We start from the raw sequence: 27,981 nt of genomic DNA on the forward strand, positions 1-27,981 counted from the left end.
TATATGTTGAAGTCCTAACCCCCAGCATCTCAGAATGTGACCATATTTGAATATGCGATATTTAAAGAGGTAATTACATCAAAATGGGGTCATTAGGGTGGGTCTTAATCCAATATGACTGGTGTAGTGATAAGAAAAGGAAATTTGGACACAGACACACAAAGGCGAGACCCAGGGAGAAGACAGCCATCTCTAAGCCAAGGAGCAAGACCTGGACTAGATCCTTACCACACGCACTCTGAGAATCAACCCTGCCGACAACCTCATCATGGACTTCTCGTTTCCAGAACCATGAGAAAAAAAATGTGTTGTTTTAAGCCCCCAGTCTGTTGCACTTTGTTACAGCAGTCCTAGAAAACTAATACACTATTGTAGTAGGTAGGTTCTTTCAGATTGCAAGGAAAAGAGATAGGCTCAGGCTTAGAAGAGCTTGAGTGATGAGGATTTATTTTAAGGATACAGGAAAGTAAGGAAACTGTCTCAACTGTCTGATAGCCAGGACTCACAGAAGAGAGGGAATTACTTGGCAGTGACTCTGGCTGCCCAGGCAATGATGGTTCACTCCAAAGTGGATGCCTGTGCGAGGGGTAAGCATTTTTGTTGCTCAGCTTCACCTTCTTTTGTGTCTTTGCTTCTACTTCTGTTTCTGTTACTTCTGCTTTCGCGGCTGTTTTACTTTCTGCTACATATTCAAAGCTCCCCAAGATAGAATCTAATTGGGAAACAGTGCTCTATGATATGGCACTCTCTCATAAATCTAGTCTAGCCAGTCCTCAGTCCTTGGTCCAATAAGTTATGTCCAAGGTAGCAAGATCATAAAACTCAAGGAATGGCAAATTTTGCTGGAATATCAAGACAAAACTGATTTCTTCTGAAGGAGCCACGTATTTGGTAGGCACTTACAATATCAAAACCTTCTATCCGAGTTCATGTATTACAGCATGGCCTTGGGAAAATGTATTAGTCTGCCAGGGCTGCCATAACAAAACACCACAGGCTGGGTGGCTTAAACAATAGACATTTATTTTCTCATAATTCTGGAGACAGGATGTTCAAGATCAAGGTGGCAGCAGAGTTGGTTTTCTCTGACTCCTCTCTCCTCACCTTGCAGATGGTCACCCTTTTGCTGCCTCTTCCCAGAGTTGCCTGTCTGTGCATAAGCACCTCTGGTATCTTAATCTCCTCTTCTTATAAGGATACCAGTCATATTGGATTAGGGCCCACCCTAGCAGCCTCATTTTAATTTAATTACCTCTTTAAATGTTCTATCTCCATTCTAAGGTACTGGGATTCAGGGTTTCAACATATGAATTTGGGGGTAGGGGACACAGTTCAGCCCACAACTGAGGGTAGGCAGTATCCTGCCTCTGCTAACCTTCTTACACTCCAAGAGGACTTAGACTTTTGGTTTATGTGTTGGTGCTCCTTCCTGGGATTCCTGCTTCTGCCATCTCATAAGGAAAAGGAAAGTCAGACGGGTTCAAGGGTTATAGACACAGAGTAATGGAGGAAGACATAAAAAGGGTTGGAGAGTGAAAAGTGAATATATTAAATGGGCTGAGCTCAAAGAGGGCTAATCTGAGGATTAGAACTTAATTCTCAGGAGTCTCTATTATCCATCAAGAAGGAAGCAGGTAGGTACTTGGGCAATGTGGTTGGGTACTTTTCTATTGCTAGTCATTTTCAAGAGAGAACAAAGGTAGCCCTGAGATGAAAAGACAGGAGATACCAAGGCTGGTGGAAGGGGTTAGGAATATGGTAAATGGAAAGAGGCTGCGAAGAGTGGTCAAAGGAGGAAGTACACTGAGCCAGATAAGAAGGTGAGTCTTTCTGACTAAGAGTAAAACCAAAGGCTCAGCTCATTGTGGGAAGATGTCTGTGCTCCAGAAGCCCATCTGGAGCTGTGCCTAGGAATCATTGCTTTAGTGGGTGGTTAGGGATAAGCTCTCAGCAGCAGAAGAAATGGGAAACAACAGAAAACACATGTTGCTGATTGGCCTTAAACTTCCTTTGCCTTGGTCTTACTCAGAGGGTGCCAATCTTCTCTCCCATCCTAATTTTCCACTAACTCCCCACTCTTACTTTATGCTCCATCCAGATCTGATTATCTGATGTTTCCTAAGATATCCTGTGGTTTCCTATCTCTGTGCCTTTGTTCATGCCAGTTCCTTCATATACTGTTTATTTCTCTTATAACTGTCTCCAAATCTTTCCCAATACCAGTTGAGCACTCCAGCTGGATGGGCTATCTCCCTTCTTTGAACTGTCCTGGTACTCTGACCCTTTGCTTTCTGTTTCCATATATGTTTTTACTGCATGTCTAGATTGCCTAGGAATGAGGACTGCTGTATGCAATTTTGGGTTCCCAGTTTCACCGAGCACAGTGCCTTACATATAGTAGAATTAAAAAGATCTTTGTTGAGTTGAATGGAAATAGAAAAAGATTGTCTTATGTAATTTTCTTTAGGTCATTCATGGTAAAGAATCCCAGGAGGGTCTCTTCCAGTCAAGAAAATATTTTTTGGCTACTATACTTTGACTCTTAACTCTTGCCCTTTGAAGTTTAGATGGATTGAAATCCTTTTGCTTTACACACTTAAGCTTACACATTTACTAAAATGAGCTCATAGCTTCAATTAAGCCTGCTTTACCCAAGGAGATTTACATTTTTTCGTACAATTTACAATCATATTAGAATAGTTTCTAAACAGAGATATGTTGTGGTTTCATGTTCCTAGCAGTATTTGCATATTAAAAGAAGAACTTGGAAAAAGCAGTGACAACTAAAAAGAAATCAGTACAATCATGCAAGGAGATGGGGGGATGGGTCCCAGGGAGATGGGATTGAGAGTGGCTTCTCAAACTATACTGGCTAGGTAGCCTTCTACTCCTTTTTGTTTGTAACTAATATTACAACTTCCCCCTACCCACACTAGGTTTGCAAGATTTTCTACTGATGGCCATGCTAAGTGAGCCTCAAACTCAGAAAACTGAACATGACCAAATGAAAGTTAAAAGGAAATAATACTGACAGCATTGATGAGATACATTTAATCACATATAGAGTTCATGTAGCACCTGAGGATAAATAAGCATAAACGAATCCCCAATCCCACAAAAACCAAAGCAATCTGTATTTTCACACAGTTAAATGAAGTATTTTCTAGGGTAGGGCTTGGGAAAAGATGGTTTGGAATGGGAGAAGCCCCATTTCCTGCAAGGGGAGTGTGGGGACAGAGTCCTGGAGAGCAGTTTCCAGGCTCGTGGCCTCACGTGGAAGGGTGCTGGCTCGGGTAGTAGATGGCCATCAGTTGTGGCTGGTTGGCTGTCAGCTGTGGCCAGTTGGCCAATTGACCCCTGATAGAACTGCCGCCGTTGCGCCGGTTGGTCAGTCGCTTTGTTGGTTGGCAGGCAGAGAAGCGAACAGCAGGTTGCAGGTCATATGGATCCAGCCTCCAGTGAGACTATAGTGCCTCCAGTGAGACTACAGTGGTATGACTCCCCTATCTATGGCTCCATGGGTGTTCCTTTTTGGCCTAGCCATATCCCGAATTCTTATGTGGGGAGCGGGAGCAGAGACCCCGCGGGCCTCCTCAAATGACAAATGTCCAGGCAAGCAGGGTCCCCCACACAACAGGGAGAGAGCTAATTACTGCTCAGTCTGTATTTTTGCAGGAAATATTGCTTTCTTTGATAGTAACAAAATTCAGAGCCACTGAAGTTGGTCATAGAACAAGGCTCTGCTGGTGGGGAGGGTTCACTGGACCACACAGACCTGAGGTCCTCTCTGCTTTTGAAGTTTACCTTCTCTGAGGGCTCTTGTTGCTTACCACTGCTGATGTCTACCATGCTGAGCTTTGGGGAACTCTGCTTCCCCTTTAACATGCAGATGATAGGCTGAAATCTTTAGACAAGTCTTACTAAAGACTAGGGAATGCAAAAGGGAAACTTAAAAAAAGGATTACTAGGAGTTTGTTTCATAAAACATAATTTAGTCACCTTAAGTTGCCTCCCTGGTTTGTCTGGATACCACCTGTCTCCCAGGTGACTATAATTGTCCGTTTACCTCCTTCAAGTTGGAGCCAGGCTCTTGGGAGATTAGGAGTCCTTTCTTTCTTTCTTTTCTTTTTTTTTTAAGATTTTATTGGGGAAGGGGAACAGGACTTTATTGGGGAACAGTGTGTACTTTCAGGCCTTTTTTCCAAGTCAAGTTGTTGTCCTTTCAATCTCAGTTGTGGAGGGTGCTGTTCAGCTTCAAGTTGTTGTTCTTCAGTCTTAGTTGTGAAGGGCACAGCTCAGCTCCAGGTCCAGTTGCCGTTGCTAGTTGCAGGGGGTGCAGCCCACCATCCCTTGTGGGAGTCGAACCGGCAACCTTGTGGTTGAGAGGACGCGCGCCAACCAACTGAGCCATCTGGGAGCTCAGCGGCAGCTCAGCTCAAGGTGCCGTGTTCAACCTTAGTTGCAGGGGGCGCTGCCCACCATCCCTTGTGGGACTCGAGGAGTTGAACTGGCAACTTTGTGGTTGAGAGCCCACTGGCCCATGTGTGAATCGAACCGGCAGCCTTCGGAGTTAGGAGCATGGAGCTCTAACCGTCTGAGCCACCGGGCCGGCCTAGGAGTCCTTTCTGCATGCTGAGATCTGCCTCTTCAGACCTGTTGCCCTGTATGAAGATCCACCTTTCCTCTAATAATTGACACTAAAGTCAATTTCCACCTTACAAAGTCTCCCTCCCTGGTCTTCTCCTCCCTGCTTAGAGGACAAGGTGGTTATCATTTAAGTCCCATCTGTCCTCCTTTCCTTGTTCCTCCTGAAGTAGGGAGGATGGTGAATGGGGAGAGGTATGTCTTGGGCTGCCTCCATGGAGACCCTAAAACCAGGATGGTCAGATGCTGTGCAAAATTTCCAAGTGGAGCTGGGGAAGTGGTAGGGGCTGGCACTTCCCAAATCTGTGCAGGAAGAGCGAGTTAGGGAGCGTACTTATTCTCCTGTGTCTACCATTCCCGTGTTTAACCACTCTATCTGTCAGGACATCCTAATTATCAAATCTAATCCCCAGCACTTTTCTCAATTGCTGATCAATGTGATGGAAAGTTTAGTGCCTCTTTAATTTCATGTCCCTGTTTTTCCTGTGTGTGTGCCTGTGTTCGTGTCCCATTCTGACCACTCAGGCTGTTTGAAACTGTCTGAGGGGTCAGTTGTCTGGATGAGTTCACTACAGCCCTTGGATCAGTCATAAGGCTAGCTTTACTGACTCAGGCTTTTGGGTTCATCTGTGCGGTGGTATATTCCAGATCTGAAGGCAAGGGAGGTCTCAGGGTGTCTTTCCTCCTGTGAATGACCCTGGACTTCTATGCTCCCCGGTGCCCAGTGACAAACATCTGTGCTTGGACTCATTCTGCATTTTCCTTCTTAGCCATTTTCTGTCATTCACTTCAGGCCTCTTCACCAAATGAAGTGCTAACTCTGCCAGTAGTAGCTAAAGGACGCTGTGACTAGCTCTACTGGGAGCTCATACTACAGGGACACAATGAAACTTTCACATAGCTGGAGAGAGAACCAACTTCTAGCAGGAAACCCTTCTGTTTGTCTCTGAGTTAAGACTGCATCTGCTAATCTCACATGCCTTCCAATAGTACCTGGGACTTTGACAGGTAACTCCAAGGACATAGGTTCAGCCACTTTGTGTCTCTCTTATCTTACACCACCAACAAAATTCAAGCCTCTTGTCAGTAGTCAGGCTTCTTGCCTAATCATCCTCTCCTGCCTGAGCAGTCTCCTGGACTCTCAATTCCAGAATCTACTCCATACGTCCAACTGTTGTCATTATGCACTGAGAAACTCAGTTCTTATTTAGGACCTTCAGTTGCCAGGAATGGATCCATACTCAGGTGACTTAGAAGGATGTCTGGGGGGATTACAGAAGGTTCGAATATTTTATTTTATCTAGCTTTTTTTTATTGAAAAATACATTTGAATGTGGTAAAAATATTAGATTTTAAAAAAAGAACAAGGAAGCACATTGTGAAAACCATTTCTTCCCAATTCTAGCCCATGAGTTAACCAGTCTCCCACTATGTTTTAAAACTTTTATACATATGCATATGCAAATAAATACACACATGTGAATATGTACATGTATATCTTTTATACACAAATGGAGGTATGCTGTGTACACAGTTCCACGTGTTGCTTTAAATTTTCTTTCACTAACATTTCATCTTGGGCTAATTCCATATAGGTACTTATAGACCTACCTCTTTTTTCTCTTGGCTACATTATATTTCATTATGTGGCTGGACTGTAATTATTTAACTAGTCCCTTATTAATTAACATTTAGTTGTTGTTACTCTTTTGCTGTTATAAACAATATATGTAAATTTGTATATATTCCACCTTCTCAGCATTACTCATACTCTGCTGGGCATGGGAACTGGCATGGGGCAGTGACGGAGTATGGGCCTGGGAGAGCCTCTAAAGAGGGAGGTAGGAGGGAACCAGCTTAGATTCCCCATCCCTGATTCTCACAGGATCTGGACAGGGAGCTGTCACTAGGCATGGGGGCTATTGAGTCAGGCTGGACCAAGGCAGGACATGAAATGTAAAAAATGAGAGTCTTTTCAGGAAGAATAAGACAGCTAAGTGGTTGGAATGATCTTAGCTGGCACTAAACATGTCAGGGAGGACGAAAACCCAATATATACTATAGTAGGGTCAGGGAGAGAGGAAAAGAGAGAAGAGAGGGAAAAGACAGGGAAGAGGAAAGAGAGAAGAAGGGGAGAAGGAAAGCAGAGGCCCTGTCCTGCCTGGGCATGAAGAACTGAGGGACAGCAACAGATGTGAAGTGCCATCCAGGAACCTCCATCCCCAGTGGGAGGCTCTAAGCTGGGACAGAGGGAGAAAATTGACTGATGGAACCTGCTTCATGGTGACCCTGTTCCCATGTCTCACAGTCTGTCTGTTGCTCCAAGCCTGGCCAGACCCTGTGTTTGAAAGAGACATCCTGACTCTGTGGTGCCACGGAAAGAAGAACATAACCCTGTCCTACGTGAAGTGCTATAAAGATGGGAAAGTCCTGCATTTCTCTAAGGACAACCAGCCTCTGTTCACGGGGACAGCAGCCATGAGGAGCGGTGGCCAGTACAGCTGCACTGGGGAGGTGATGTACTTCCCACAAATGGACAGACAAGCCTCAGCAACGGCCATGATTCAAGTCCAAGGTGAGTCACCAGCTGAGGGCATTGGGGAGAGTAAGGTGCTGCTCTGGGATCTGGTCTCTAGAGGTCAGCAGCTCTCTGGGCAGCACCCCTCCCTCTGGCTGCCCCTGATGGTGGGCCAATCCACAGGACCCTGACATGTCCATGATGCTGCCTACATGCCCTGTCCCCATGGGGCATATATGGAGCCAGGGGACATCTGGAGAAGAGGGAAGAGTCCTGAATCAGCCCTGCTGCTCACCATGCCCCTCCCACGGAGACCCTGGGCCAGACCCCTCCCCTCTGGGGACTAGATGACCTCTATGGCCCTCTGGCTCTGGCCTTCTGGGATTCCAGAGACTGGGGTTGTGTGGGAATCATCTCAGAGCCAGTGGGTAGGATGAGAGACCAGTTCCTGGGGGACAATAACAGTGTCTCCCTCAGCCTCCTGGGGCCTCATTATCCAGGACTTCCCTCCTGAACTCTGCGCCTGCCTCTCCCAGAGCTGTTCCTGCCTCCTGTGTTGAGTGCTGTCCCCTATCCCAAGCCCCATGAGGGGAGCCTGCTGACCCCGAGATGCCAGACGAAGCTGCACCCCCAAAGGTTGACCTCACGCCTCCTCTTCTCCTTCCACAAGGAGGGCCACATCTTGCAGAACAGGGACCTCCACCCAGAGCTGTGCATCTCAGCAGCCAGAGAGAGAGACTCTGGGCTTTACTGGTGCGAGGTGATCCCTGAGGATGGCAGGGTCCAGAAACAGAGCCACCAGCTGGAGATCAGAGTGTGGGGTAAGTGGGGGAGGAAGAGAGACACTCCCCAGTGGTCTGGGCATTGGGCAGTGGGGCCCTCTAGGAGTATGAGTAGGAGCCCTTAAGGGAGGAGCCAGGAGCCCAGGTGCCCCAGCTGACCTTTCGGCCTGGGTGCTGCCCCAGGTCCTGTGTCCCATCCTCTGCTCACCCTGAGCCCCAGGCACTCCAGCCTCACTGTGGGGACATGGTGGAATTCCTCTATGAGTCCCAGAGGGGCTCCCCTCCTATCCTGTACTCATTCTACCTCAATGGGGAGATCCTGGGGACTCACTCAGTTCCCCATGGTGGAGCCACCTCCCTCATCCTGATGACATCAGAAAGGATGTTGAGCACTACTCCTGTGAAGCCGAAAACAGCCTCTCCAGAGAGAGAATCCAGGCTGAGATACTCTCCCTGGATGGCACATCTTGTTTCCCAACCATCTCTGAGCCCCACATATTGCCGGGGTCAGACATCACTTCTCCATGTATGAATACCTCCCACCGTGCAGCATAGAGTGTGGGAGCTTGGAGGAGGGAGATGTATAAAGGGAGAGGAATCTCAAGTCACATGCAAATAAGCAGTTAGATGGGCCCCTTATAATCACAGATGTTATAGACCCTCTAGAGAACCACTTTCCGGGGATCTCATTAAATCTGAGCTATCTCGCTTTTGGACTAAGACATAGGCAATTTCCCTCCTGCAGACAGGCCATACAGTGTGCGTTATGGACTGAGTGTTGTGTCCCCCCCACCTCAAATTTATATATTGAAGTCCTACCCCTTGATGTGATGGTATTTGGAGGTGGGGTTTTGGGGAGGTAATTAGGGTTAGATGAGGTCATGAGGCTAGGGTCCCCAGGATAGGATTAATGCCCTTGTAAGATGAGACACCAGAGAGTTCCATGGGTCACCCTTCCACGCTCTTTCCCTCCCTCTCTCTCCTCTCCAGGCTTGAAAATGAAAAGGTCACATGAGCACGCACAGAGTTGACAGACACCTGCAAGCCAAAAGAAGAGGGCTCACAATGAAACCTACCTTGCTAGCACTTGATCATGGACTTCTAGCCTCCAGAACTATAAGAAAATATATTTCTGTTGTTTAAGTGAACCAGCCTGTGGTATTTTGTTATGGCAGCCAAGTTAATTAAGACAGTGTGTGTTAGAGAGAGAAATTGCAGGGAGGGGGAGAGCCTGACAGAGGTTCACAAAGGGACATCAACAGAGAGAGCCCAGAGCTGGAGAGCTGTGTGCAGATGGGCTGGGGAGACCTGTAGGAAGCCCTACAACATCAGCTTGGCCTCCATTTCTCCCCTGGATCTGCAGACACCCTCTGCTCAGCTGACTGTATTTCCTTCTCCCCTGGTTGCTGGCGTGAGCCATCACATCATCATCCATCTCTGCAGAGGGGACTCTGCAGCCTCACAGATGGGAGGTGTTTTGGGAACCATAGCTTCCTCTTCCCAGGATTCCTTGAGGTGCATAGGAGAAATGGCAGCTGCTCTGCCCAGGTGCTGCCTGAAGACTTGTAAGAATGGCTCTGAGGCTCTGGACACTGGATGCCAACTATAACCTTGACTCAGCATCCATCCCAAACCGTTCTACTAGGACTCCCACCTCCTACTACACACGTGCCCATCTTAACTTGCTTAGCCTGGGAATCTTTCATCTAACAACAGGAGAAGGTGGAATGAGCCTGAATTTGCCTCAACCTCATCAGTATCTTTATGCATTCCCTGGTATCAGAGGGCACAAGAGATTTCTCTCCTCTCCTCACTCAGCTCCCCTCCCCCAACTCAGAGACCATGAGAAGCACAGCCAGCTCACAGAGGGGCTCAATGGCTGGGGTCCCTCAGCCTTGACCTCTCTCCCAGAAGCATTATCGTTAATGAGGGGCAGTATGTTAGAAGTCTCCTCAGTTTGGACTGATTCAATTTGATTGATTATATCATTCTTTTTTTCCTTCTCCTCACCTTGTTTGAAAGATGAATTCAACATATTGTATAGCGAAGAATTAACTATACCCAAAGAGATGTATGACTTTGTCATTGGCTACTGGGAGGTGATTTTTAGGCCTTTGGAACGTCGTGACTGAGAGGAGTGTCCTTGTTTGCTTGGGAACCTTGGCCACCAGATGGTCTAATCATATGATTTATGATGAGGACTTTGGGCCATGCAGTATCTTTTCTACCTCCAGAGGGACTGGAGATGAAAGGTATCACTTCAACCTTTGGAAGGCCTGGAGACTAAAGGTCAACCATGTAGGCCATATGTCATCAAACCCTAACAAAAATGGAGCCAAGGCTTGGGGAAGCTTTTTTTGTGTATTGTCACACATTGATGGCAGGAGCATAACACTGACCTCAGATTCCACAGGAAGAGGATGTATTTGTACTTCTCCTGGGCCAATGCACTTCTTCTTATGGTTAATTTTAATCTGTATCCTTTCCCTGTAATAAACCATAGCTATGAGTATGAAAGCTTTCAGTGTGTTCCATGAATCTTCTAGGAAATTATTGAAACTAAGGGTGGTTTGGGGAACCCTGGAACTTGCAGTTGGTGTCAGAAGTGAAGGTGGTCTTGTGGGGGAATGTGTTCTTTCTAACTGTAAGCTTGGCTAAACTCACCCAGTGCCTTACAAAATATATACAATGTGGCAAGGTGAGACACCAGTTAGAAAGATGTGATTAAAAGAAAGCAGTATAGGGACGTCATCAAAATGGTGGCGTGAGGTGAGTCTCTGTAAATCTCCCCTGGAATTTACAACTAATTAAACAACTGTCACTCCACAAAGGACTCCCTGCACAGCAAACAGGCAAGACAAAGAGGCCCACTATTGAATTCACCTAAAGGTGGGTGAATCGCGCGAGCGGGGGAGGAGGGAAGGGAGAAGTGTGGAGACGGAGCCACGCGGGTGCAGGATACAGACCTAGCTCAGTGTGCCGAGCTCACTGCATCCCAGAACTACCACAGCTGCAGGAGAGGGAAGAACTTGGACTGCTAGGGCTCCGTTTATGGCCCACAGGGCTGAGGGGACAGCATACAACACGGCTGAAAACAACACTCACGGCAGAGACCTCAGAGAAAAGACTGAGGGAAGACAGCTGAAAACGATGGTTTAAGCCCTCACTGCCAAGCAGAGAATGGAAGCCTTAGGCACTGAGACTAGCCCCCCCACCACAGCTCGCCACGCCCCCACATGCCAGGTGCTACAAGTGGAACAGTAGCAGTGTCAGATCAAAAGAACAGAATATTTGCTGTTCTGAGAACTGTGGACCACAGACACAGATTCGCAGAACAACTAGTTCCGGCAAAGGGGAGGGAGCTGTGGAAGCAGGACCGGCAGTGGTGGTGGTCGCCGACATTGCTCTGGGTCACCTCTCACAACTCACCCCACCCCTGGCCCCACCTATCTGGGTGGATCCCTACAGGAGTACAAAGAACTGCTGAAACATACGGGCTCTGAATCTGGTGCAGGAAGAGCTTTGGAACTTCAAAAGCTCTCTGCATACCCACAAGGACACTGCACCATGTGACCCAGACAAACTATTAATGGAAGAGAAGCCATCTCCCAGGGAATTCCCCCATTGTGTGAGAAGCAGGAATAGTGCAGAGAAAACATAGCACTACCGTGTGAGAGAGAAAAAAGGGTTGCAGTCAGAGAGAAAATAAAAGTCTACCAACACCTACTGGAAAACAAAAGAAAGACCTCTTCCTATCAACCTGTTGCAGAAGCCACCCCTGTAGATGTCTAGGAAGAGAAATAATAAATCAGTAATTGCCATGAATAACCAAGGCAACAAGACAGCTCAGAAAGAAAGTGAAAAGTCTCCAGAAAAGGAACTTAAAGATATGGAAATATGTGACTTAAATGACAGAGAATTCAAGATTGCAGTTCTGAAAATACTCAACGAGATGCAAGAAAACACAGAAAGGCAGTTTAATGAACTCAGAAACACAATCAAAGAACAACATGAGCGTTTTACGAAAGAGGTTGAAATTTTAAAAAAGAACCAAATAGAATTTCTGGAGATTAAGAACTCAGTAGAAAAAAATTAAGAATGAAATAGCCAGCTTAGGTAGTAGAGTTGACCAGATGGAGGAAAGAATCAGTGACATCGAAGATAGTAATCTGGAAATGACACAGATGGAAGAAGAAAGAGACTTGAGACTTAAAAGAAATGAAAGAACTCTACAAGAACTTTCTGACTCCATCAGAAAGAGCAATATAAGAATAATGGGCATACCAGAAGGAGAAGAAAGAGAGAAGGCAACAGAGAATATATTCAAACAAATTGTCGATGAGAACTTCCCAAACTTGTGGACAGAACTGGATCCTCGAATCCAAGAAGCAAATAGAACACCTAATTACCTCAATCCCAACAGGCCTTCTCCAAGGCACATTGTATTGAAGCTGTCTAAAATCAATGACAAAGAAAGAATCCTCAAGGCAGCCAGGGAAAAGAAGATGGTAACCTACAAAGGAAAGCCCATTAGATTATCATCAGATTTTTCAGCAGAAACTCTACAAGCCAGGAGGGAGTGGAACCAAATATTCAAACTATTGAAAGAGAGAAATTATGAGCCAAGAATAATATACCCAACAAAGATATCCTTTAGATATGAAGGAGGAATAAAGACCTTTCCAGACATACAGAAGCTGAGGGAATTTTCTAATACATGACCTGCACTACAAGAAATACTAAAGGAGGCTATTTGACCACCATCAACAGGGACTATTTGTGGCAACCAAAACATTAAAGGGACAGAGTAAAGGCCTGAATCGGAATATGGGAATGGAGAAAGTAAGCGTACTGAAGAATATGGAACACTCTAAATATCAAACTTTCTTTTACATAAACTTAAGGGTAACCACTGAAAAAAATCCAGTACTGAAATATATACTGTAATAAAAGAAGAAACAGAGGGAAACATCATAGAATACCACCACACAGAAATAATTGACAACAACAAAAAGGCAAAGAAACAACAGAGACACAGCATTACCAGAAAACTAAGATAGAATGACAGGAAATCCTCACATATCAATAATCACCCTAAATGTAAATGGATTGAAATCACCAATAAAAAGGCACAGAGTACAAAATTGGATCAAAAAACTAAACCCAACTCTAGCTGTCTCCAAGAGACACATCTCAGCTACAAGGACAAGCATAGATTCAAAGTGAAAGGGTGGAAATTGACACTCCAAGCAAATGGTACCCAGAGAAAATCAGGTGTAGCCATACTGATAGCAGATGAAACAGGCTTCAGGGTGAAATAGGTAACAAGAGACAAAGATAGACATTTCATAATGGTAAAGGGGACTATACAACAAGAAGACATAACAGTCATTAATATTTCTGCCCCCAATCAGGGAGCATCGAAATATACCAAGCAACTACTAACAGAACTAAAGGGAGAAATTGACGAAAACAGAATTATACTAGGGGACTTAAACACATCATTGACAGCTATGGATACATCATCCAAACAGAAAATAAATAACGAAATAGCAGCCCTAAATGACACATTAAATGAAATGGACATAATTGACATATATAGAACACTTCATCCTAAAACATTAGACTATACATTTTTTCTCTAGTGTGAATGGAACTTTCTCAAGGATAGACCATGTTTTGGGAATAAATCAGCCTCAGCAAATTTAAGAGGATTGAAATCAAACCAAGCATATTGTCTGATCACAAGGCTTTGAAATTGGATATCAACTGCAAAAAGAAAGCAGGAAAAAAACACAAATACATGGAGATTAAACAACATACTTTTAAAGAACGACTGGGTCAAAGAAGAAATTGGAGGAGAGATCAAAAGATACATAGAAACAAATGACAATGAAAATACATCCTACCAAAATTTTGGGGATGCAGCGAAAGCAGTTTTAAGAGGGGAATTTATATCATTACAGGCCTATCTCAAGAAACAAGAAAAATCCCAAATAAATAACCTCATGTTACAACTTAAAGAATTAGAAAAAGAACAAATGAAACCCAAGGTCAGCAGAAGAAAGGAAATAACAAAAATCAGAGCAGAACTAAATGAAATAGAGAACAAAAAGACAATAGAAAAAATTACTGTGACAAAGAGCTGGTTCTTTGAAAAGAATAACAAAATTGACAAACCCTTGGCTAGACTCACTAATATAAAAAGAGAGAAGACACTAATTAACAAAATCAGAAATGAAAAAGGGGAGTTATCACAGACACCACAGAAATACAAAGGATCATCCAAGAATACTATGAAGGACTATATGCCACCAAATTCAATAACCTAGAAGAAATGGACAACTTCTTAGAAACATATAGCCTTCCTAGGCTGAACCATGAAGAACTGGAAAATCTAAACAGACCTATCACCAGTAACGAAATTGAATCAGTCATCCAAAACCTTCCCAAAAGCAAAAGTCCTGGATCAGATGGCTCCACTAGTGAATTCTATCAAACCTCAAAGAGGATCTAATACCAATCCTGCTCAAACTCTTCCAAAAAATTGAAGAAGAGACAGTACTCCCTAACTCATTTTATGAGGCCAACATTACCCTGATACCAAATCCTGGTAAGGACAACGCAAAAAAAGAAAACCACAGACCAATATCTCTGATGAAAAATCCTAAACAAAATTCTAGCAAATCGAATACAACAATGCATTAAAAAGTTTATTAATCACGACCAAGTGGGGTTCATGCCAGGGGCACAAAGATGGTTCAACATCCGCAAATCCATCAATGTGATACCTCACATAAACAAAATAAAGACCAAAAATCATATGATTATATCCATTGATGCAGAAAAAGCATTTGACAAGATACAACATTCATTTATGATTAAAACACTTAATAAAATAGGTATAGAAGGAAAATACCTTAACATAATAAAGACCATATATGACAAACCCTCAGCTAATCTCATAATTAAGGGTGAAACACTGAAGCCCTTTGCTCTATGTTCAGGAACACGACAGGGCTGTCCCCTATCACCTCTGCTTTTCAACATAGTGTTGGAAGTCCTTGCCAGAGCAATCAGGCAAGAGAAAGAAATAAAAGGCATCCAAATTGGGAATGAAGAAGTTAAATTATCACTCTTTGCAGATGACATGATGCTATATATAGAAAACCCTAAAGACTCCACCAAAAAGCTATTAGAAACAATCAACGAATACAGTAAAGTTGCTGGCTACAAAATCAACGTACAAAAGTCCATTGCATTCCTATATACTAACAATGAAATCTCAGAAAAAGAAATATAAAAAACAATTCCTTTTGCAATTGCAGAAAAAGAATAAAATACCTAGGAATAAACTTAACCAAGGATGTGAAAGACCTATATGCTGAAAACTATAAGACATTTTTGAAAGAAATTGAAGAAGACACAAAGAAATGGAAAGACATTCCATGCTCATGGATTGGAAGAATCAACATAGTTAAAATGGACACATTACCCAAAGCAATATACAGATTTAATGCAATCCCCATCAAAATCCCAATGGCATTTTTAAAGAAATAGAACCAAAAAAATCATCAGATTTGTTTGGAACCACAAAAGACCCCGAATAGCCAAAGCAATCTTAAGAAAAAAGAACAATACTGGAGGTATCACACTCCCTGACTTTAGCTTGTACTACAGGGCTACAATAATCAAAACAGCATGGTATTTGCAGAAAAACAGACACAGACAAATGGAATAGAATTGCGAACACAGAAATAAAACCACATAACTATGGACAGATAATTTTTGACAAAGAAGCTAAAAACATACAATGGAGGAAAGACAGCCTCTTCAATAAATGGTGCTGGGAGAATTGGATAGCCACGTGCAAAAGAATGAAACTGGACTGCTATCTGTCACCATGTACCAAAATTAATTCAAAATGGATCAAAGACTTAAGCATAAGACCTGACACAATAAACTGCATAGAAGAAAACATAGGTACTAAACTTATGGACCTTGGGTTCAAAGAGCATTTTATGAATTTGACTCCAAAGGCAATGGAAGTAAAAGCTAAAATAAACGAATGGGACTATATGAAACTTAAAAGCTTCTGCACAGCAAAAGAAACCATCGACAAAATAAAGAGGCAACCAACTGAATGGGAGAAGATTTTTGCAAACAGTGCCTCCGATAAGGGCTAATATCCAAAATATACAAGGAACTCATGCAACTCAACAACAAAAAAACAAACAACCCAACTGAAAAATGGGCAGAGGACCTGAAGAGACATTTCTTCAAAGAGGACATACAAATGACAAATAGACATATGAAAAAATGCTCAACATCACTAATCATCAGAGAAATGCAAATCAAAACCACAATGAGATATCACCTCACCCCAGTCAGAATGGCTATCATCAACAAGACAAATAGTAACAAGTGTTGGAGAGGCTGTGGAGAAAAAGGAACCCTCATACACTGTTGGTGGGAATGCAGACTGGTGCAGCCGTTATGGAAGGCAGTGTGGAGGTTCCTCAAAAAATTACGAATAGAATTACCATATGACCCAGCAATCCCTCTCCTGGGTATCTACCCAAAAAATCTGAAAACATTTATACATAAAGACACGTGTGCTCCAATGTTCATTGCAGCTTTGTTTACGGTGGCCAAGACATGGAAACAACCAAAATGTCCTTCGATAGATGAATGGATAAAGAAGTTGTGGTATATATACACAATGGAATACTATTCGGCGGTAAGAAAGGATGAAATAGGACCACTTGTGACAACATGAATGGATATTGAGAGTATAATTCTAAGCAAAATAAGTCTCAGACAGGAAAAGCAGAGCACCATATGATTTCACCAATATGTGGTATATAAACCAAAAACAACAAAAGAACAAGACAAACAAATGAGAAACAAAAACTCATAGACACAGACAATAGTTTAGTGGTTACCAGAGGGTAAGGAGGGTGGGGGGTGGGAGATGAGGGTAAGGGGGATCAAATATATGGTGACGGAAGGAGAACTCACTCTGGGTGGTGAACACAGATTTATAGATGATGTAATACAGAATTGTCTGAAATCTATGTGAATTTACTAACAATTGTCACCCCAATAAATTAAAAAAGAAAGAAAGAAAGAAAGCAGGATAGGAATCAAACTGAAGGGCAACTGAGTTCGGGGCTCGTGCTACCTGCACTGCTCAGCCCATAGACCAACACAGGAGTTGGGGTATTTAGAATATGCGTTTATTGTCAGAGCACCAGTGGTCTGAGAAGGCTGCAGGTTAATACCTTCGAAAATTGCCTTAACATTCTCAGACTGGCTTAGGGCATTCAAGGAAAAATCTGGGTGTTCCTCCAGAGACTACGTGATGGTTCCAGGGGTCAGTATGGAGCCTTCCCTCTGGCATCATCAACCCAGGAACAATGGTGGGAATAGCGTGGAAAGAATGCCAGATCACAGAGATTGTGCTCAATTAACATAAGAGTATTAATCATAAGTTTCAGGGTGATTTTCTAAAGCAGGGAACTGGGACAGGACATTCCAGCTCAAGACACAGGAGGGCAATTACTAAGCTATAGGTCAAGGAAAGGTGAGGCCGGGGACATGGCAATGCCTCTACTATGGAGGTCCTAACTGGGCTCTGCTTCAATTCCCCGCTGTCTTTTATTCATTTTATTGCTATAAAATTTGGTTGGTTTCAAGGGTAGGGGACGATGACTGTTCTTGGCTGCTTTCTGCTGAGAGTGGGTGTTGTCCCATGTCTACAGGCACTAGAGTGTCTTGCTAATCTATTAGAGCAGGGAGGGGGCTGTTTATGGCATATCCTGCAATTAGACAGGCTATTGCCCCTAGCTCTTATATTAGATCCCAGGTGGGGCACAAGTAAAGAGGAAAACCAGACTCAAAATAAGACCCAAGAGAAAGGCAATTATGAGCAGCTCCAGCAGTGGTCAGTACTTATCAGTTTCAGGAGCTTGGCTTGCCTGTCTGTCTGAAGAGGAGCTTAAGGTCTTCAGTTGGCTCATAGAAGCAGAAGCAACAGTCTTCCTTCTGGGAGAGGAGAGTCCTGTGGAGACTTAATGAAACAGGTTTGATTCGAGGGAAGTGGACCCAGCCACTGACTTTCTGAAACCCAACAATAGTTGGGGTGCTCAGAAGAACTGCAAAGGGTCCCTTCCATTTAGGAGCTAACTGGTCTGTTAGGGACCCCTCCCTCTCTAGGCTTTTAATAGTACCTGGTCCCCTGGCTTTCCGGGGCTATAATGTGTAAAGGGGTCAGCCTGTGGGAGGTGCCAGTCCCACATATTGTCTAAGTGCCTGCTGAACCTCTCCCAAGTTTACAGCATAGGAAATAAAAGAATTGTTGAGGTCAGACTCCAAAGCAATGTGCAGCAATTATAGCCAGGGCTTTGAGCTCTCGTGAAAAAACTTTTCCAGAGCTGTTTTTAAGTCTGATTTGCTCATTTTACATTTCCTCTAAAGCATAGGTCAATGATTAAGGAATAGGCTTGAGGATGAGCCCAAATTTTGGGGCTTTATTTATCCCCACAACCAAATATGTTTCACAGGAAACAGGTCCAGAGAGAGTGGTCAAGAGAGAATAAATGGCTCCCATATCAATCAGGAAATCAACAGGCTTACCTGCAAGGTCAAGGGTCACCAGCAGTTCAAAGCCTGTGATGAGAATAGCCTCTTTCTTCTGGGGAGCTGCTGGGAACTTCAGGCCTGTTAGTCAATTACAGCCATTTGTGGGGAAGGAGTTAGTCCCCACTCCCTTCAGATCAGGGGACAATTCCCTCCTCCGGTGTCCTTTTGGTTTGCATGGGAGTTGCGGCTGCTTTGGAGGATTAGGACACTCCTTATTCCAATGGTCTGGGCTTCTACATCCAAAGCAGGCTCCTTTACCTGGTGTTCCTTTTCTGGGGTGGCCCTCAGGGTGGCCCTGAGGTGGCTTCAGCCCTAGTTTGTCCATAACTGTGGCCGAAAGTCTGGCCTGCTTAGTTTCCTGTCTCACTGTTCCTTTCTTTCCTTGTTTTCCCTGTCTTGGTTGTTAAGGACATTTAAATAAATTCCCTGCCCTTCTCTATTAAGATGTAATAGTAAGTCAGAATTACTGTAACACTATGCCAGGTCAGGGAAAATAGGCCAAGCTTCCTTACACTCACCTATGTCTGACACCAAGGAGGGCACATGAACTCTAGCAGTCCCAAAATACAGAAGTTTACATAATTATTAGCAAAACTTGTGGAGTTTTAGTTTTCTTAAGTAATTAAAGACCTAATTAAGACAATATAAAATAGAGACATTATTCTGATGACACATGTACTCTTTGCTTTTTAGGCAGAAAACTTTTTAATAATATCAGTAGACTAATCGTCTAAGAAACTGTCTTATTTAGCAGAAAGAGAAAACTTTAATTTTGCAACAGCTTACTTTTGATATTCAAATTTACTTAATCACATTTAGCTTAACCATATATAAAATTCTCTCAAGATTTTTCTTTACAAACCTTCTACAAGTTCCCCAGTCCCTCTTAGTTTATCTCCTCTCATTCATTCAGAAATAACTATCCATAGGACAAACTACTTTCATTCAATTCCTTCAAAAATGTATTTCTAGGGGCGGATGGGTGGCTCAGTTGGTTAGAGCGCAAGCTCTGGGCAACAGGGCTGCCGGTTCGATTCCCACACGGGCCAGCGAGCTGCGCCCTCCGCAACTAGAATGAAGTCAATGAGTTGCCGCTGAGCTCCCGGGTGGCCAGATGGCTCAGTTGGTTGGAGCGCGGGCTCTCAACCACAAGATTGCCGGTTCAACTCCCGCAAGGGATGGTGGGCTATGCCCCCTGCAACTAACAACGGCAACTGGACCTGGAGCTGAGCTGTGCCCTCCACAACTAAGATTGAAAGGACAACTTGACTTGGATGGAGCTGATGCATCCTGGGGAAAACACACTACTGTTCCCCAATATAAAGTCCTGGAAATAGACACTGTTCCCCAATAAAATAACATTCCCCTTCCCCAATAAAATCTTTTTAAAAAATGTATTTCTATACCTTATACCTTCCTTGAAAACATACTATTTCCTTTCATATTAATTAGAATCCATAACCTTCAGAATCTTAACTTTTATTAACAATTAAAAGCAAGCAATCAGCGTTTCCATTGGCAAATCCAGGAACATATTTTGAAATCTTCAAAAGCATAGGCTTTTGTAATAAAATACAAGATATACTGATTAACAGATCTTAATTTATCTTTAAATATTCCTATGACAAGAAGCCAGAAATAGATGAACTCAGACCTATTCAATAATTAATATTTCAGCATTTCATTATTTTGAAATACCTAGTTATTCAATAATTTTTATCATTTAACATAACTTAGCAAAACTAAAATCTTTAGTTACCAGAAGATTCTGGGAAACTACATTCAAGCATCTACATCATATAATTATTACTGAAAAGTTTCATCTAAAACCTTATTTTAGTTACTTTTTATTTGTTCTTAACTCTATGAGATTTTAAAGTTAATTATTACTCAAGCTATTCTCTTGACAAATTTTGTAACAGAAATAACATGAATTTACTTTTTGGAAACTCAGGTAAAATAAAAGATAACATATTTAATGTTAATAACCTTAAAAGAGATATTTATTTAACCAAAAGTTAAGCCAGCTTTAGTATCAAATGTTTCTTAGATCACATGATGCTGAAAAGTACTTGGGTTAGTGTCATGCGGGAGACCCTGCTCGCTGTGCCATTTGTCGTGCGCGGAGGCCTGCTCGCCGCGCCATTTTTCAGGCGGGGCGGCCTGCGAGGTCTCTTCTCCAGCTCCCCACACAAGAACGCAGGATATGCTGAGGCCAAAAAGGAACACCCACGGAGCCATAGGTAGGGGAGTGTGGGGACAGAGCCCCAGAGAGTAGTTGACAGGCTCTCGGCCTCACGTGGAAGGGTGCTGGCTCGGGTGGTGAATGGCCCTCGGCTGTGGCTGATTGGCCGTCGGCTGTGGCCGGTTAGCCGATTGGCCGCTGGTATAACTGGGGCGGCTACGAAGGATTGCCGAGGATTGCCGAGGAGCCGAGCAGAGCCGAAGAGAGCGGAAGAGGAGAGCCGAGAGAGAGGAACAGAGTCGAGAGAGTGGAGAAGAGTCGTCGGTCGGTTGGCGGAAAAGCGGACAGCAGGTTGGCGTCTGGTGGGCCCAGCCTCCAGTGAGACCGTGGTGGTATGGCTCCCCTACCTATGGCTCCGTGGGTGTTCCTTTTTGGCCTCACCATATCCTGCGTTCTTGTGTGGGGAGCGGGAGCAGAGACCCCACAGGCCGCCCCACCTGAAAGATGGCTTGGCGAGAAGGCCTCCACGCACAACAAATGGCGCAGCAAGCAGGGTCCCCCGCACGACAAATGGCGCAGCGAGCAGGGTCTCCCACCCGACAGGGAGTCATAACACTATGGTCTCACTGGAGGCTGGGCACACTGGACGCGCGACCTGCCGTCAGCCTTTCCGCCAACCGACCGACGACTCTCCTCCACTCTCCTCCACTCTGTTCCTCTCCTCTCTTCCGCTCTCCTCTGCTCTCCTCTTCCGCTCTCCTCAGTTCTGCTCGGCTCCTCGGCAATCCTCGGCAGTCCTCGGCTCTCCTCCGTAGCTGCAGCAGTTATACCAGCGGCCAATCGGCTAACCGGCCACAGCTGACAGCCAATCAGCCACAACCGACGGCCATCCACCACCCGAGCCAGCACCTTTCCACGTGAGGCCGAGAGCCTGTAAACTACTCTCTGGGGCTCTGTCCCCACAGTTAGTTTTCATTATTTTAATTTATATAAGCACTTAATCATTTTCTTTAAGTTAATCAAATGTCATAAACTGGTAATACCATCTGGAGGCAAAAAAAATGTTATATATAAAACACAGACAAGCACAGATATCAACGATCATATACATATAAACAGAACTATTAACAATTGTAGAGAGGCCCTTATAATTTTAAAGAGGCTGGAAAAAAGTGTAGGGGGTCTGCCTTGAGAATCAGCTGCTTGGTTTTAAAAGTCCCTCTTTTCTTTTTTAAGTTATCTCAGTCTCAGACAGTAGTGGCTGTTTACACTTCAGGTTATCTGCAAGATCTTGAAAGTTATCAGAAGTTAGAAAAACCTTAAAAGACTTTTACTTTGGCCAAGTTTCTGAACATATAGTTGGTGTCCAATTATAAGTGGATTAGGAGACGAGTGAATTCCCCTTTTCTCTAAACCATCAGCTTAGTTCCCTTCGTTTTAGTCTATTATAAAGGCTTATACATAAGAAATTTCATTCTATTTCCCAGACCGCTAATAGAACAATTCCAGTTGCAAAATAGTATAATAATTCAATAAACTATTGAGTGACCAGCGCTCTCCAGAATCTAATATATACATTGGCCAAGCAGTACTGTAATAGGACATTAATTTGTTTTTGGTCAACGGCTCATAGCTATAGTTTTGCCAATGACCTAATAGTCTGCCCAATGGGCTTCCAGCTGCATTGAAACCTTAGATCCCATTATTGAGTTGGAACAGATGCAGCTGCTTTTAGTACAGACTTAAACATACAGACACAGATCCAAGTATTCCCTAGATCAAGCAGACGAAACCAGAAAAACCAGATTTGGGTCCAAATACCAGATACAGAAACCAGACCTAGCTAGGTGACAGATTTGGATGCGAATTTGTCTTACTCCATATACATGAGCCATTGACCATCAGACAATTGACGAGTGGGCTAAAACCAGAAAACAGATGTGGCCTTAAGACCACCAGATGCCCAAAGGCCAAAATCACACGTGGTGGCTTTTACAGAGTGGCCGATGGGCCCCACATTGCCAGGGAACAATGTTGCCAACCACAAGTATACTTCCAGAACCAGAGCAAGCTTGCAAACAGAGCCCCTTACTGGTGGAGGTATTATGCCTTGCTGGACAATGAAGCCTCACCTATTGGTGCCAATGGGTCAGTATGACCCCCAGATGGCCCTCAAGGAGGAACCCCAGACGGTGAGTGCAAAATCCTCTGGGGCCACCCCACTTTCCGAACCAGTAATTAGAGGCTGGAAAACAGAGCAAATGCTTATTATATCCCAACTGAGCAGAGGGGCATCGGTGATATGAGAGCCGTAGTGCAAGGCCCACCTTGGTGAGCAAAATCACTAGATAGCTGCATCCAGAGTTGTTCTTATGCCAAGGAATCTTCCCAGTCCCTGGCAGCCCCTGAGATCCTCTGCAAGCTGGCTTACCAGAGGAACCCCGAGGCCATCCCACTGCAGAGTCACCAGAAACTGAAACTGGAGGGCAACTGAGTCCAGGGCTCGTGCTACCTGCACCGCTCAGCCAATAGACCAACACAGGAGTTGGGCTATTTAGAATAAGGATTTATTGTCAGAGCACCAGTGGTTTGAGAAGGCAGCAGGTTAACAACTTCAAAAACTGCCTTAATATTGTCAGACTGGCTTAGGGTATTTAAGGGAAAGTCTGCGCGTTCCTCCAGAGGCTACGTGATGGTTCCAGGCGTCTGCATGGAGCCTTCCCTCTGGCAACATGGTTCTCTGGTGGTGTCAGCAACCCAAGAACAATGATGGGAGTAGCATGGAAAGATTGCTAGATGATAGAGATTGTGATCAATAAGCATTAGGGTATTAATCATAAGTTTCAAGGTAATTTTCTAAAGCAGGAAACTGGAACGGGGACATTTGGAGCTCAAGCTACAGGGGGACAATCTATTATTAAGCTACAGGTCAAGGAAAGGTGAAGCCTCTACTATAGGGCTCCTGACCAGGCCCTGCTTCAGGAATACAAGCTGGAGCTGTTCTGTTCCCGGCTATGATGGGTGTTTGTTATCTTGCAGGGATTTGCCATTGCAGTTGGCCTCGAACTGTTCTGTAGGATGCCTTTTTGTATTGTTGATGTTTACCTTTGCTGTGAAAAAACTTTTTAGTTTGATGTAGTTCCACTTGTTTATTTTTTCTTTTGTTTCCCTTACCTGAGGAAACATATCAATAAAAATATTCTAACGGTATGACCTAGAGTTTACTTCCTATATTTTCTTCCAGGAGTTTTATGATTTCAAGTCTTACATTTAAGTCTTTAATCAATTTTGAGTTTATTCTTGTATATGGTATAAGAAGGTGGTCTAGTTTAAGTTGTTTTGCATGTGTCTGTCCAATTTCCCAGCAGCATTTATTAAATAGACTCTCTTTACCCCAGTGTAAATTGTTGCTTCCTTTACCATAGATTAAGTGACCAAATAGGCTTGGATTTATTTCTAGGCTCTTATTCTATTCCATTGATTAATGTATCTGTTTTTATGCCAATACCATGCTGTTTTGATTACTATAGCCTTGTAGTATAATTTGATATCTGATAGTTTGACACCTCCAGCTTTGTTCTTCTTTCTCAGGATTGCCTTGGCTATCTGGGGTCTTTTATGTTTCCATATAAATTTTAGGATTATCTGTTCTAGTTCTGTGAAAAATGCCATTGGTATTTTGTTAGAGATTGTGTTGAATCTACATATTGCTTTGGGTAGTGTGGGCATTTTAACTATATTAATTCTTCCTATTCACGAGCATGGTATATGTCTCCATTTATTTGTATTTTCTTTCATTTCTCTCTTCAGTGTCTTATAATTTTCTGAGTACAGGTCTTTTACTGCCTTGGTTAAATTTATTCTGAAGTATTTTTGGTGCAATTGTAAATGGGATTGTTTTCTTAATTTCTCTTTCTGATAGTTCATTATTGGTATATAAATATGCAACTGATTTCTGAATATTAATTTTGTATCCTGCTACTTTACAAAATTCAATTATCAGTTCTAATAGTTTTTTGGTGGAATCTTCAGGGTTCTCTATATGTTGTATCATGTCATCTGCAAATAATGACAATATTATGTCCTCCTTTCCAATTTGGATGCCATTTGTTTTTTTCTTGTCGGATTGCTGTGGCTAGAACTCCCAGTACTACATTGAATAAAAGTGATGAAAGTAGGCATCCTGTCTTGTTCCTGATGTTAAGGGGGATACTTTTAGCTTTTCCCCACTGAGTATGATGTTAGCTGTGGGTTTGTCATATATGACCTTTATTGCATTGAAATATATTCCCTCTATTGCCACTTTGCTGAGAGTTTTTATCATAAATGGATGCTGGATTTTATCAAATGCTTTTTCTGTATCTATTAATATGACCATATGATTTTTATTTTTCATTTTGTTTATGTGGTGTAGCACATTAATTGATTTGCAAATATTGAACTAACCTTGCATACCAGGAATGAATCCCACATAATCGTGGTGTATGGCCTCTTAATGTTTTGCTGGATTCGGTTTGCTAATATTTTGTTAAGGATTTTTGAATCTATGTTCATTAGGGATATCAGCTTATAGTTTTCTTTTTTTGTAATTTTTGTTTGTTTGTTTTGGAATCAAGGTAATTGTGGTCTTGTGAAATAAACTTGGGAGCCTTCCCTACACTTGGAGTTTTTGGAATAGTTTGAGGAGATTCGGTGTTAGTTCTTTTTTGAATGTTTGGTAAAATTCACCTGTATAGCCATCTGGTCCAGGACTTTTGTTTGTTGGGAGTTTGTTGATTCAATTTCATTGGTAGTAATCGGTCTGTTCCAATTTTCTGTTTTTTCTTGATTCAACCTTAGAAGACTGTATACTTCTAGGAATTTACCCATTTCTTCCAGATTGTCTAATTTGTTGACGTATAGTTGCTTGTAGTATTTTCTTAAAACTTTTTGTATTTTTGTGGTGTCAGTTGTCACTTTTCCTCTTTCATTTCTGGTTTTATTTATTTGGGTTTTCTCCCTTTTTTTTCCCTTGATGAGTCTAGCTAAAGGTTTGTCAATTTTGTTTATCTTTTCAAAAAATCAGCTCTTGGGGCTGGCCCGGTGGCTGAGGAGTTTAGAGCTCCATGCTCCTAATTCCGAAGGCTGCCGGTTTGATTCCCACATGAGCCAGTGGGCTCTCAACCACAAAGTTGACAGTTCAATTCCTCGACTCCCGCAAGGGATGGTGGGCAGCGCCCCCTGCAACTAAGATTGAACACGGCACCTTGAGCTGAGCTGCCGCTGAGCTCCCAAATGTCTCAGTTGGTTGGATGGCTCAGTTGGAGGCTCTCAACCACAAGGTTGCCGGTTTTGACTCCTGCAAGGGATGGTGGGCTGTGCCCCCTGCAACTAGTAATGGCAACTGGACCTGGAGCTGAGCTGCGCTCTCCACAACTAAGACTGAAAGGACAACAATTTGAAGCTGAATGGCACCCTCCACAACTAAGATCGAAAGGACAACAACTTGACTTGGGAAAAACTCCTGAAAGTACACACTGTTCCCCAATAAAGTCCTGTTCCCCTTCCCCAATAAAAAAAAAAATTGAGAAAAAAAATCAGCTCTTGGTTTCTTTCATCTTTTGTTTTGTTTTTGTTTCTGTTTTATTGATTTCTACTCTGATGTTCATGGTTTCCTTCCTGGTACTGACTTTGGGTTTTGTTTGCTGTTCCCCCTCCCCACAGTTCCCTTAGGTGTAAAGATAGGTTGATTTGAGGTTTTTCTTGTTTCTTTAGGTAGGCTATGAATTTCCCTCTTAGGACTGCTTTCTCTGTGTCCCATAGATTTTGGGTCGTGTTTTCATTTTCAATTGTCTCAAGGTATCTTTTGATTTCATCCTTGATCTTATTATTGACCCATTCATTATTTAGTAGCATATTATTTAGTTTCCATGTGCTTGTGTGTTTTTCAGTTTTTTTCTTGTAGTTGATTTCTAGTTTCATATCACTGTGGTCAGAGAAGATGTTTTGTCTGATTTCAATCTTCTTAAATTTACTGAGATTTGTTTTGTGGCCTGATATGTGGTTTATCTTGGAAAATGTTCCACATGCACTTGAAAATAATATATATTCTGCTGCATTGGGGTGAAATGCTCTAAAAATATCAATTAAATCCATCTGGTCTAGTGTGTCATTTAAGGATGCTGTTTCTGTGTTAATTTTCAGTTTAGAAGATCTGTCCATTGGTGTCAATGGAGTGTTAAAGTCCCCTATTGTGGGTGTGTTACTGTTGATCTCTGCCTTTATGTTGGTCAATACATTGTATCTGCTTTATATATTTAGATGCTCCTGTGTTCAGTGCATAAATGTTTAGTAGGGTGATGTCCTCTTGTTGAATTGATCCCTTTATTATTATGTAATGTCTTTCTTTGTCTTTATTGTAGTCTTTATTTTAAAGTCTATTTTGTCCAATATAAGTATTGCTACCCCAGCTTTTCTCTTGTTTCCATTTGCGTAAAATATCTTTTTCCATCCCTTTACGCTCAGTCTGTATGTGTCTTTCGATCTGAGGTGGATCTTGTTTGTAGAGCATATGCATGGATTTTGTTTTTTTATCTACTCAGCTACCCTATATCTTTTGATTGGAATATTTAATCCATTTACATTTAAAGTGATTATTTATAGGTACATAGTTATTGCCATTTTATTATTCATGTTTTTGATCATTTGTTTGCTTGTTTTTTCCTTTCTTCTTCTTAAAGACGTCCTTTTAACATTTCTTGTAATACTGGCTTAGTGGTAATGAATTCCTTTAGCTTTTTCATGTCTGGAAAGTTCTTTATCTCTCCTTCAATTTTAAATGATAGCCTTGCTGGGTAGAGCAGTCTTGTTTTTCATCATTTTGAATATTTCTTGCCACTCAGTTCTGGCCTGCAAAGTTTCTGTTGAGAAATCAGCTGATAGTCTTATGGGAGCTCTCTTGCTGCTTTTAGGATTCTCTCTTTGTCTTTAACCTTTGCCATTTTAATTATGATACTGTGTTTCTCCAAAAATAAGACCTAACCAAAAAATAAGCCCTAGCATAATTTTTCAGGATGACATCCCCTGAACATAAGCCCTAATGTGTCTTTTGGAGCAAAAATTAGTACAAGACCCAGTCTTATTTTCGGGAAAACACAGTATGTCTTAGTGTGGGCCTATTTAGGTTCATCTTGTTTGGGACTCTCTGCACTTCCTGAGCTTGTATGTCT

General features: G+C 42.8%; 1 protein-coding gene across 1 annotated transcript; it reads left to right on the top strand.

The window, feature by feature from the left end:
* The first annotated feature begins 553 nt into the window (after positions 1–553).
* LOC141569382 (Fc receptor-like protein 6) lies at positions 554–8,499 on the top strand. Its single transcript, XM_074322448.1, is given in 6 exon segments — positions 554–587; positions 6,953–7,219; positions 7,699–7,983; positions 8,128–8,157; positions 8,160–8,303; positions 8,306–8,499. Coding segments are annotated over 6 exon segments (954 nt in total).
* Positions 8,500–27,981: the final 19,482 nt, after the last annotated feature.

Source organism: Rhinolophus sinicus, linkage group LG17, assembly GCF_036562045.2.
Source record: "Rhinolophus sinicus isolate RSC01 linkage group LG17, ASM3656204v1, whole genome shotgun sequence".
Taxonomy (NCBI): Eukaryota; Metazoa; Chordata; class Mammalia; order Chiroptera; family Rhinolophidae; genus Rhinolophus; species Rhinolophus sinicus.